Genomic DNA, 13,071 nt, shown 5'->3' with positions numbered 1-13,071 from the left:
AGGTACTGTCTCTGGCTGCCCTGACCACCATGCATCCCGTGGGTCAAATTAAAGGCCGACCAAAAGGGTTGTAAACAGCCTGTGGCTTTTCCCCAAGGCAAAGGTCACCAGCGCAAAACAGTAACTCCTCTCCTGCTGAACCAGTGCAGGAGTATTTTCCAGAACGCACAGAGGGGCTCTTCATTCCAAATGTGAGCGTCCACTGACCTGTGGCTGGGTAATTCTTTGTTTACACCTAAGGCTGTTTACACTTTGTTTACACTCCAGTCTGTAGAGGTTTGTGTGTAGGTTTTATAGTGAACTATTCAATTGTTATTTTCTAAAGACAACTTAACTCCTATCAGCTGAAAAGGCATTTTTTTAACGAAGCAATAAAGTGATCATTAGGGCTGTGTGGAGTTTGTGTTCTCCCTGTTCTTGCATGGGTTTCCAACAGGTGCTCTGGTTTCCTCCCACAGTCCAGAGACTGGCTGGTAGGTTAACTTGGCTGATGGAAAAACTGGCCCTAGTATGAGTAGGTCTGTCCATGGTGTACCCCTCCTTGTGCCTATTGCTCGCTGGGATAGGCTCTGACCCCCAACGACTTTGAATTGGATGAAGTGGTTAAAAAATGGATGGATGGATGGATGGTGATCATTAAGGAAAAAAATCTGAAGAACCTTTTGATCTCACGGATCAGAGTCTTTAAAATAGTTTTAATAGTTAAAATAGACAGAAATAGTTGCTTAATTGATCAGTACCTTCCAAGTGTTTCTAATTTTAATAAGCCCGGAAGATCATACTCAGCAATCATACTCACTGGTTTGTGACTGGCTCCAGGACCAATTTTAGAAACTAAGTTGGCACAAAGCTTATACTTGTTATTATGGTATGCTACCACCAGGTGGAGCCATTTGTATTACAATTAACAACTTAATATGTTTGATACTGGAAAAACAAGTTAGTTTGCCTTTGCAAAATAGCTATAAATACATACAGTACCATTCCGAAAAGAACTTATACGCTACCAATGTTTATTTTACCCATATTCAGGTTTGCTTAATAATGTAAAATAAATCAGTCGTAATTGCATATTATCATGCAAATACCACTGAAATATTATGTAAAGTTTAAAATATAAATATAAATAATCAAGCAGGTGTATGGTTGAATGTTATTTTTTTATTCTGAGGTCATAGTTTACAAATTAAACATAAAACGCTTGGGTTTCATTCACTTCTCTTCAGCAAAATATTAAGGATAGTCAGTTTTCCTGTTTTCAGCACATGCCGAGATGATTGTTAAAGTGCCTGAAAACATCTTCTGTACCATGTCCCGCAAACACACGGCTTGCCTTTCACGAAGCAAAACACCTGATTCTACAGTATACTACGCTCACGTTGGGTTTTGCCTATACACTTTTTATCCAGGACAGATATGCTACCTCTGGAATAGATCTATTCGCAAATATCTACTTAGGAGAACTGTGTCCACGAGGAAGCGAGGTAATTAAACCTAAGCACCTAAAACGACAGTTTTAATTGAATTTCGGTGTCAGAACACAAAGTATTCAACGATTATTTTCAAGATGAACAATTTTCTGAATAGCTTACTTGGAATTTCTGGAGGGGACAGCATTTGTGTTAATAGTGTCAGAAATATAAAGCTGTAAGTGTATATTTTTTCTTCAGATGATAGTGTGTCCATTTTTGACATTGATAATACAAAGGGCACTAAGAAGAGAGTTTCGACAATCTGTCTTGCTCTTCGGTTCCATAACAAAGAAAGATTACCTCAAGCCGGGACGCGGTAACAGGCCGGCGGTGTTTTTTTAAGAGGGCAGAGCGCAATGTGTTCATTCATTTTATAGGGTCAGGTGTCCTTCCATCAATGACAGTATTGGGTGTCCTCTTCAGACTCTGTCTCGATCAGTCTTTGATCCGAGGTTTTGGAAAGCGGAGGCAGCTGTTTCGTGAGGAGACTGTTCCCTCCTGCTCCTAGGAACAAACGCTATATTCATCCACACCAGTTTGCAGCCGCAGAAACTCCCCCAAGGAACTTTTTAATACTCGTGTTCACAGTGGAGCTGGCTACAATTTTCTTTACAGTAGTCGGACTTCAAGCAGCTTAAACCCTACCTACCTATAGCTGCCTGCTCCAGCTCACCAAGAATGAAGAGAATCATTTGGTGCGTTTTAATGCTGCTTCTGCATACGCGGGTCTCTGCGCAGTCTCAACCTCGGAGGTAATTTGTATACAAAAGCTTTTTCAGCTGAATTAGAACGTCTTTGCGTTTCGGTCTCCTGCCACTTGCTAGAAGGAACGAACAGTTTATTAGGTGAAAAATAAGCGGACGAGACTGGATGAGCTATACAAATGGTGAGAGCTTCAAAGGGCATAGCTTGGCATGACGGGCAGTTAAGCGAGTTTGAGCCGAGTTGTATGATTTGAAATTGGCAAAACGTTTTACGGGACGTTGGTGATATTATTCGATATTCTGGCAGGTAATGTACAGCCTATGCACAGGGAATCCCAGTTTCATTTTGCCAACATTGAAGTTATGTCCCTTGAAGTTATGTTAAAAAATGTGTTCGATTTTTACATCTTATCCTTTTTTAGTCCGATATAGCTTCTTACCTCGTATAACATTTCATTCAGTACTTAGATGTCATTTTAATGCGACTTTTGGTCAACTTAACACATTTAAAATTGTTTTGCAGGCCTTCTTTCACATGTGGTGGAAATGTAACAGCGGATTCGGGACTCATTGGTAGCGAGGGATACCCCGGTGTATACCCACCAAATACAAAATGCGTTTGGAAAATTACGGTGAGCAAGACTTGACTGTTCGTTTACCATTCCATACACAACACAAGTACTTGCTCTTTTAGTACTTTAAAGTATCTAAGATTGAAATGTTAAAACGTGGAGTTTACGGACTTGCGTTATAATGGGTGAAGCTAATTCATCATATGATACTGTACAGTATGTGCTGATCTGGCATTTAGTCACTTTTAAAAGGCAATAGCTACCCGTGAACTCTCCAGTGAGCTTGAAGTTGAGGTATTTTGTGCCTTAAGGTAAATTCAGTGTATGCGGCCTTTGTACGGTCTTCATGGGATATTTATCAAGGGGTTCTAAATTAAATGAAAACTAAATGCATTGCCTTAATGATATGATGGCAGAGTTCCAGTTTTTTTAAAGGGTAACGCTCCCCAGAATCTGTTTCTTGAAATCTCTTCTGTCTCGCAGTTCGAAGGTTCTTCATTCTTTATGTGAAGAATGAAAAAACGTAACCACTTCACCTCTTTAACATTGTATCCTTCTGTACCTGTCGTCCTCAGAGTACTGTGCAATGTGCAACTGTGCAATGTCAGGGCAGCTTTGTCGTCTAGTGGTGGATTGAACCAGCGAACTCTCACGGCTTCTGTAATATCTTTGTAATTTTAAGTGCTGTTAGTTGCCAGCTGCAAAACCTTCTTTCCCCGAGGACATTTTTGAGGTTTATGTGATTAAACTTTTAACGTCGTTAAGTGCTGTAGACTTACAACCTCAGTTAAAAATGGCATCCTGCAGAATAAGAACTAAAGCTTTAGGCATTACACATTTTTGAGGTCGTATTTCTTATCATTCTGAATGAAAATGAAGTTTGAGCGTTTCAATTTTTATACCCATTACTTGTCCACGAGTACAAGATTTTGCTTGGGTGATCAATCTTCACCAGGTCATGTTTATGCGAATTAATAGCAGGTTATGGAATTCTTCAATTAAACATCAGGATTGATCATAATATCCATTCTATTAATTGGGGAGATATATAGTGTACATAAAACCCTGCATACGTTTCTATACATTTCCCGACCGTACTGACAATGTGTTGGATCCTGGAGTTTTTGTTGGTTTGTCAGTTTTAAAGAGGGCACTCCTTAAAAAAAGGGCCTGCTGGTTTTTAGAGCCCTGCTTTGCTTTATCATACCTTTTTATACTTGTCCCGTGCAGGTCCCTGAAGGGAAGGTAGCTGTCCTGAGATTCGGTTTCATTGACCTGGAAAGTGACAGTCTGTGCCGCTACGACTATGTGGATGTGTACAGCGGGCACTCAAGCGGCCATCGCCTTGGCAGATTCTGTGGGACCTTCAGGCCGGGGGCCCTTGTTTCCAGCAACAACAAAATGTTGGTCCAGATGGTCTCTGACGCCAACACAGCTGGCAGTGGCTTTATTGCCATGTATTCCTCTGCTGAGCCTAACGAAAGAGGTGAGAGCAGCCGCTGGCGATTGTGGCAGTTCGGAGACAGCGAGACAACAGCTACTGCTACTACGGTTCATTCAGCCTCCCTTTCTGCAGCCTCTGTAAGTGGGCTTACTATTTCAATTAAGCATATGAAAGCGAACGAGAAGTATTTCAACAACAAGTTCATGTGAGCAATATGGTAATAGCTCATAGGTAAGGAAACTTTGTAGCAGGGGTCATGTTTTAGCACAAAATGTAATAATGGCTGGGGATCCTGCAGCGTTAAACCTCGTGAAGTGTCATGGGTTGTCATCACAAGGCTGCAGACGATCACAGGTGGTTTTACATTCATCCATTTTCTAGCCACTTCATCCAATACAGGGTTGTGGGGTAGCCAGGGCCTATCCCAGCAGGCAACGGGTACAAGGATGCAACTTGGATGGGATGCCAGTCCATCGCAGGGCAGGCACACAGACATGCACACGCTCACATCAGGACCAGTTTTTCCAGAAGGCAATCAACCTACTGGTCTGTCTTTAGAGTCCGGGGGAAACCTGAGCACCTGGAGGAAGCCCACGTGAACGCTAACAGAACATGCAAACTCCACACAGATCAGCACCCCAGATCTGGAATTAAACCCGAAGCCCCACTACCGTGAGGCAGCAATGATAACTGCTATGCCACCATACCACCCAGTGGAGTTACTGCACAAATTAAATGATTTGCACAGATTTTTTGTAAAAGGAAGCTGATGGTGCAGGAGATGATTGGAACAGGTACATGTTAAAAAAATTGTCCCTAAGCTGTTCATTTAGAGGTTTGTGGCTGGCAAAGACTCTGTGGCCAAACCCTTCACTATATCACTTGGAATTTCTCACATTCATTTTCAGAGAACTGTAGAGGCACACTGGTGCCAAGCTGATGTGCATTGGGCAGGGAAATTTGGTCAGTTTCTCACAGTGCTTGCAGCAACTTTAATACCAGGGTATTTGCTCGGTATGTAGACAGCTCAGACAGCTTGGTGCCCATCTGATAGTAGTACAGACTTTACGGTCCAGATTATTCAGCAACAAACAGAAGGTCTGTTTCCTTTTATGACCCTGGCCTTTTTAGAGTGTCATGGAACCTAAATCCATCTTCTATAAACATTTTACACAATGTTCTTTACTTATGTCTTTGCCTATTTTGAGACATGTTCTGAGTTGTGCAGAAATCCACAAGGAATAGAAGTGTTTGTTTTTGTAAAATTGTGGAAAGATGAGGTATTTCAATAGTTTTAAAAATTACTGTCTTTGCCAGAAGAACCCAAGGTTATTTTTAGGAGTCTGAGAGATCCGCCTTCTGCAAAAATTATATGTGGTTACTTTCTTGGTCTTGTGGAGAGGTTTACTGAAATCCAGCCTATTTTCTTTCATTGTCACTGTTTATAGAGATGAGTGAGATAAAAATGATTTCTTGCACTGTGCTTGTTTTCTGCAAAATTAGATCTTTCTTTTCTTGTTTAATTGGAGTTTTCACCAGTGAACTTATTTTATGGGGTATCCAAAAATCTGCCACTGTACACAAGATTTCTATACAGTGTTGATTTTTTTTTGTGTCCACCTGTCCTGCTGAAATGACATTTTTACAGGTGTGTTTCTACAGTAGGCCTCTTATGCAGAACTAGAAAATCTTAAATTTAGCATTATTCTTTCCACTACCGATTGCATTGTCTCAGTGGTTCCGTGGTTAAAAGAATACCATACATCAGGAACATTCTGGCAGATTTGTTTTTCATGTATCAGAGAAGATTCTTGTTTTATTTCTAATTCCAGGGGATCAGTACTGTGGAGGTCACTTATACAAACCTTCTGGGTCTTTTAAAACACCAAACTGGCCAGATAAGGATTACCCAGCAGGGGTTTCCTGTTCCTGGCACATTGTGGCACCAAAAAACCAGGTAAAATAGCTACACTATGGTTGATTGCATGAATTATAACCATATAATCGAAATGCAACTTTTTGAATGCAGTAGCAGAATTTATTAATAGAAATATAAATAGATATCCAATAGGAAGTATTGAACAAACTCTGGTATCAGTATTTTAAGAACAGCTCCTGAATCTGAGGAGCTATGTTTGAAAATTGGGAGGTTATAATAAGGAACATGTGGTACTTTTAGAAATATTACCTAAGCAGTCTTAGAGTTAACAGCTAAGTAAAACATAAGAACATATGAAAGCATACAAGTGGAAGAAGGTAAGTTGCCCATCTAGCTTGTTTGGTAGTTAGTCGTTTTTTTCATCCAAGGATCTTACCCAGCCATTTCTTGAATGAAAGCAATGTATTGGTTTCAACCAAATGTTAAAAAAGGCAACCAAAGTTCATAGACGAGTGCTGGTCTGATGTTTTCTGACTTTCTGTTTGTTTGAAGTGTAGTGTTATAAAGTAGTAGTGTTATAAAATTTGCATTGACATATTGTATCAGCCAGTTAGAGATTGTGGAGATATCAGACTGACTGGGCTGAACTATGTTATTATGTGTGGGGGATTATGGGAAAGATATGTTCTTTTTATATTCACACGTACAGAAAACCAGAGCCAGGAACTGAGTTCCTGTTAACTTACTGTATAAACTGTAGGTCTGTTTATTTAACTTGTGAGGCTCCTCTCTTTTTGTAAGTTCCTCTCTCATTGCTAGTTGTTCTGAATAGCATCTGCAAATTGCACTTGTCCCGATGATTCCTCTCCATTTGCGCAGATTATTGAAGTGAAGTTTGAAAAATTCGATGTGGAGAGAGACAACTACTGCCGCTACGACTATGTTGCAGTTTTCAATGGTGGAGAAATCAACGATGCCAGAAGAATCGGGAAGTATTGCGGAGACAGCCCTCCACCGTAGGTCCAGTTTTTGTACTTGAAATATGGTGGGTCAGTCTGGTTACCTAGAAGATCCCTATGACACCAACAAACTAAACTGGTCAAATAACATCACGCTCAACCCAAGCAGCAGAGCCCTCAAACACCCCTTTCTAAGTATCTGCTCACTTCTCCATTAATTAGCTGCTTTGTGGATTGTAGACTGCCTTTTGTTTATTACAATAGTTTTTGCTTAGCTCTATAAAATGCTCTGTATGGTAGAAATATTATAGCCTAAGGTTTAGCCTGTCACTGTGCCTTTTATGCAGCTTGCAGCCTACTATATTCTGTTATTTTTCAAACCCAACTCCTCTGAGTTGTACTCACCTGCGCAGACAAGACAAAAAAGTGCTCTAGGACAGAGATTACAGTGCTCATTACAATAAATCCTGGGTTGAAGTAAATTGCTAAACAGTGTTACTGCACCTGCATTTCCTTGCAATTTTGCTGAGTATAATATATGGAGTCAGGTTAACAAGTAGTATTTTAACCACATTTTGTGCCAGTTGTGTATGTTTAGCGTCTAAAGTAAAGATTAAAGTAAGGACCTACAAGCATTGCTCCAGCTGTACTGCACCTGTTTCTCCAGTCTCCTTGTTAAAGCTGTGGTGCATGCTAAAATATCTCCAGTTATTAAACATACGTTATCAATCTCAATTCTCTTGTGATACACTGATTAATATTTTTCAAATCCCCATAAGATCAAACGTTAGCCTGCAACAGGAAAACAATTTGTACATTTCATTTCATCTTCTGAAATTTTGTTTTGTCTATCAGACCAATTTTCTCAGATGGAAACGAGCTGCTAATCCAGTTCCTGTCAGATTTGAGTTTAACAGCTGATGGATTCATCGGCTACTACAAATTCAGGCCCAAGAAATATCCCACAACGACAGCACCTCCTGTCATGACAACTACGCTGGCCACTACAAGAGCAACACGTAGGTACTATGGTTTTCATTTTGCTCTTCCACATCTCTGTTCGGTTATTTTTCTTGCTACTTAAGATCTTACTCTGGGAGTTAGTAGTCAGGTCCCATAAAGAGTCAAAAAGTTAAAAAAAAATGTAATTTAACAGAAAGTCTTAAATAATTTCCAAAATCCTTTCTTTTCATCCACTTTCATAAAGTGGATATGCTAGGGTTCTGTTTAATCAAGCAAATTAAAACAATGTAGCTGGAATGCCTGATGGTCCTTTAATCTCAGTTGCTGCTATGAATGTGGAAAGAAAAATCTTTCTAAACAATATTTCTAAGTGACCAAGTCAGGCTGAGGGATAAATTTTGTTTACTAGGATGAATTCTAAATACAGAATTCTTGGTAAATGTAAAAAGTGTACAATGTTTCTTGAGCCTAGATAGTATGTAGAAGTTATTAAGATGTTATGCTCTATCACACTATTATTTAGGTCCTTTTTTGTGCCTGACATGGAAAGACAGATTAATTAAATTTTATTTAATGGCAGCAGCTAAGGATTTTAGGCTATATTTTAGTGTTAAGCTCTTCTATGTAATCTAAATTGCTTATTAAGATTTTATATCTCAAGAGGAGAGCTACTTATTGAAAACTTTGACCCATGTGACTAGTGACTGTATTTCAGCTGGAGTTTATTCTGATAATGTGTGGGACGTGTCCGTGTCTGTCTGCCCTATCTCCAGTAAAATGATGGACAACAGCACTGGAATGGAATGACTGATGTAAATCACAGTGAAGAGTAAATTGGCCCATGACTTTTGTTTTCATGTGTACAAACCAAAACCTACTGTACCATATCAAATTAATACCATTAGTTTGGCAGCCACTTAAATGATGTCATTCTGTACTAATGCTGCCATTTATTATCTTAATAATTTTTTAATGCTTTGGGTCTGTTTTAAGTCAGAATCTCCATTTAGCATCCCAATTGTTTTTTCTGCAGCTCAACCTTGTATCAATAAGAAATACAATACAATATACAAAATTGCTTATCCACAAGCAATAACAGAATTATTTTTGCAACCTTTAAAATATACAAACATGTAACAATCTGATAGTACCCAATCAGCAGAAATAAAGAATGGCAACTTTGGTAAATATGTTGTATTTTTAATTATTATAGCAGGGGAGTCAACATTAAAAAGAGCAGATTACAATGTACAAGGTGAGAATGGAGCAAAAGAACATGTTGTTGTTTTCTTTTTGTATATATCTAAATATCTTTACATGTATGTGTGTGATTCTCCACAGCATTAAAGTACTCTGTAGCACTCTGCCAGCAAAAATGCAAAAGGAGTGGTACCCCTGAGAGCAATTACTGTTCCAGCAGCTTTGGTAAGAAACGTCTACTTTTCCAGCCAGATAGGCAAGTCGGGACAGCGCATGTCCATGTGTGAGAAAGTACACAGGTTTTCTCTATATGGAACAAGAGCATGTTTTCATGCATTACTATCTTTGGCCCTCCAGTTTGCTTCTGTGCGTCTCAAAAGATTCCTTGAGGACTTCGAGTGGGAACAGTGGATTTATATATCAGACACAGTTCCTTACTGTAAACAAGGACTGCTAAACTGTGGGTAAACTGTTGGTAAATGAAGGTGTTTATTCAGTTACTACACTGGCCAGTGTTCATCTTGGAACAGTTTATATTTTTGTCTCCAGGGTATGTTTATCAAATGTGCTAGATACGTAATTGCCGTTTCTGAGAGTGTTTTCTTGGATTTGCATATGGAAAATGTTTTAACGCTTGGGTGTCCTTCATTACTTATTCACACCGATTATTTTTGACTTTTCTATCTCAATATCTGCCTGTAGCAGTAATTTTACAGCTTACAGTAAATGTTAGCAACATTTCAGCCAAGACTGGAACCCATTGTCAGTGTCCTCCACACACTTGGTAGACTGAAAACCATTTGTGATCACGTGAAGTGAGAATTCGGATTGAAGAAACAACCAACAGAAAATCTTTGTTTTCACCCAAGTTGTTGTCTGCTTTATTCTTTTTTTGTAGTTATCACAGGCACAGTCATAACAGCAGTGACACGAGGGGGCAGCATGTTCGCCACTGTGTCCATCATTAATGTTTACAAAGAGGGGAACCTGGCGATTCAGCAGGCTGGCAAGAACATGAGCACCAAAATTCACATTCTGTGCAAGAAGTGTCCCTTCGTCAGACGGGGTGAGCTGAGACTAGACGCAAAGCATATGGTGTCTCTCTTTTTCCTTTATTATGGGATGGTACGCGTGTTGGTGCGGCGTCATGGTGCATGGTGCTCTGATGAATCCCACAGTCTCTGTGAACTTATTTTTTTATGTCTCTTAGTCACCCAATGAAGCCCAGACATTTCGGAAAACAGCGGTGTTATTTTTACAGGATTCAGTGAGGTCATTTGTCTGTCTTCTAAGCCACAAACTACGAGAACCAAAAAAAAAAGAAAAATTACGCTTGCTTATTTCTGACTAATAGCCCCTAAAATATATTACAGCAGCACAGTGAATCTGAGGCACTTTCAGAATGTCCTGAGTGCAGAATCCAATCATACAAAGGTTTGTTTTTAGTCTTCAGGTAAATAATGCATGAGCGTGAACGAGGGTAAAAATAGGACAGAAAATAACCGAGCATAAATGAATATATAGCAGTACAGGGGCCTGTGGAAGTCATTTTATTCTTACTAACATTCAAAAGTGACATTGAGAAGATGGAGTCTTCTCAAGATGGAGTTTGGAGTTTGGATGGAGTTTGCCTTCTTGATAATTAAGACTGACCTGAGCTGCTTTGTCTGAATGTGCTTCAGTCACAAGTGAAATGTCTCCTGTTTTTGCGCCTACTGTATGATGAGAAACAGTAAAATACAACAAAAGGAAAGATGCTTGTAATAGTTGTGCGCTTATATTGAATACGTGGAGATGAGCTAACTAGAGCTTGCCAATACAAGCCCTCAGGCTGGAGTGGAGAACCTCATGTTTCTGATGTTTCTGTGTGTGGCTTTTTGAAAATTTTCTCTTCATTGCTGTTTTTATCCAGCTGGACCCAATGAGAAATTGATTCAATTTCAAAGGCTGGCAACAGATGTAACTGCTGTAAAACCCCAGGTTAAGACATTGTAGCCAAAAACATTTTGGGCAAGGTTTACATTTTATGTACAGTTGCAGATTTAGCTAGGCCAAGTATCTGGAACAAGGTTACTCAGTATTTTATTACAATGAATACAGTTTGTTTCACTGTATTAATACTTCTTCCAAGTGTGTTGGGCCACTCATTCATCTTGTGATGTGGTAGGTATGTTGTTTCAGTGAATCCATTTAAAATGTGGGTGTAAATACTGTACTTCCATATGCATACATTTATACCTATATATATGAATATAAAAATAGAAATAGCTCTCAGGCATATGTCAAATATCTGAATGTTTAAACATTCCATTCCGCAACCCTAAAATGGCTAGAAGCTTCAGGTTGAGGAAAACTCCTGCCCATAATGCCCACAACCTGTTTCATATGCTGGAAAAATGTACAAATTCTGTGTATCTCATCTCAGAGCTGTTGCAGGCATTGAAGAGTAAACCCAGAGTAAGCTGGGATATGTAAAAAGAAAATATCGTAAACAGCCTCCTTGTGACACCAACTAGTCTAAAATGTGCTAATGTAAAATTCTTAACTAGGATAAGGACAGGAGAAATTGTTTTCCTATAATTTAATTAAAATAGCACACAATAGGAAATTTCTTTGTACAACATTTCCAGTTTTCACAACGCTGTTTTAATCAGGCAGTTATGCATTTATAATGCAGCAAGCGCGTCTTTGATTTTACGCTTTGTCTCACCAGGTTTGAATTACCTCTTCATGGGCCAAGCAGATGAGGAAGGATACGGTAAAATTGCACCGAATAACTTTGTCGTGGCATTCAAAGCTAAGAACCAGAGGCTTCTGAATAACCTGAAGAACAAACGGTGTCCAGTGGTGTAACTGAGACTGCCCTGAAAACCTCTCTCACAGAGCTTTACCATAACTCCTGCTGTGAGCTTGTCCCTATGGTTTTAGCCACATTCAAAGAACACGTTCACTCAGCAATCTAAAAAAGACAAAAGAAGCCCTGAGTCATCTTCTTGTTCACACTGTATGAATTTTTTTTTCTGAAAGTAAAGCAGTTTCCCTAATGAATTTGTTTGTTTGGGGAAACCTGGAGTCCAGATGTGCTGCATTGGAACAAGAAACATAAGCTATGCTTTCTTTCACTGCCAGGGCCTCTACCAGTGTGTTTCAGGCCTATAAGTACTGTATACATACTGTATGTATTTTATGAAGCAACATTTACAAGCTATTCTCCCTCAGTCTCCCTGCAGGATATTTTAAAGAACACTGTGTGGGAAGTATTCTATGTGGTGATGAAAAGTGCAATAATATAAGATATTTCAATGTTTTCTCTACAGGTGTATTATTCTTTTAAAAAAAACATCACGTCTGCCATATCTTGCTGAATAAAAAAGCAATTTTATAGTTTCAGTCAGAGCAAAAAGCTTTTTGTTTTATTAGGTACACAAAGACATCAAGTCATCTTTGGGGTGTGCAGCAATAGGACCTATTTTTAAGTTTTTGTAATAAGACTAGTAGAATGAATTAAATATTTTCCTATACAGATAACTGTTAAAGCTTTTATTTTTTTATTTAAAATAGCTGTTATTGACAATAACACTCACAATGTTCATTTTGACAAGAAGTGTTTTCTCTTTATTGTCTTAATCTTCACCTACTGCAGTTTACTCCATTACCTGAATATTATAATTAGAATATTTAAGATTTTGTTTTAAAGACTTAGAAGTTTGTAAATGTGTGTTGTCTGTGGAAATAACAAATGTCTGGTTGTTCAAAGCTGTATAGGGATGCCAACATATTTTATTTACAACAGAGTGTCAGTGTTTAACCACATGAAATCAATAACGTAGTTTTGAACACCTCTACAATGTTTAATTAAACTCCACACAAACTTCCTT

The 13,071-nt window shown here is 38.9% G+C and overlaps 1 protein-coding gene across 1 annotated transcript; it reads left to right on the top strand.

Moving 5' to 3' along the window:
* The first annotated feature begins 1,892 nt into the window (after positions 1–1,892).
* On the top strand, positions 1,893–13,068 carry pcolce2b (procollagen C-endopeptidase enhancer 2b). The gene is made up of 9 exons (XM_088613516.1): positions 1,893–2,224; positions 2,700–2,808; positions 3,979–4,234; positions 6,025–6,149; positions 6,951–7,087; positions 7,886–8,049; positions 9,335–9,418; positions 10,092–10,259; positions 11,907–13,068. The coding sequence occupies exons 1-9, from the start codon at positions 2,151–2,153 to the stop codon at positions 12,044–12,046; spliced, it is 1,257 nt and encodes a 418-aa protein (XP_088469642.1). The 5' UTR covers positions 1,893–2,150; the 3' UTR covers positions 12,047–13,068.
* The last annotated feature ends 3 nt before the right edge of the window (positions 13,069–13,071 follow it).

The sequence above is a fragment of the Lepisosteus platostomus genome, chromosome 2, assembly GCF_059453375.1.
Source record: "Lepisosteus platostomus isolate fLepPlt1 chromosome 2, fLepPlt1.hap1, whole genome shotgun sequence".
NCBI classification, from domain to species: domain Eukaryota; kingdom Metazoa; phylum Chordata; class Actinopteri; order Semionotiformes; family Lepisosteidae; genus Lepisosteus; species Lepisosteus platostomus.
Note: the sequence above shows the minus strand (reverse complement) of the source record. Positions and strands in the feature narration are given on the sequence as shown.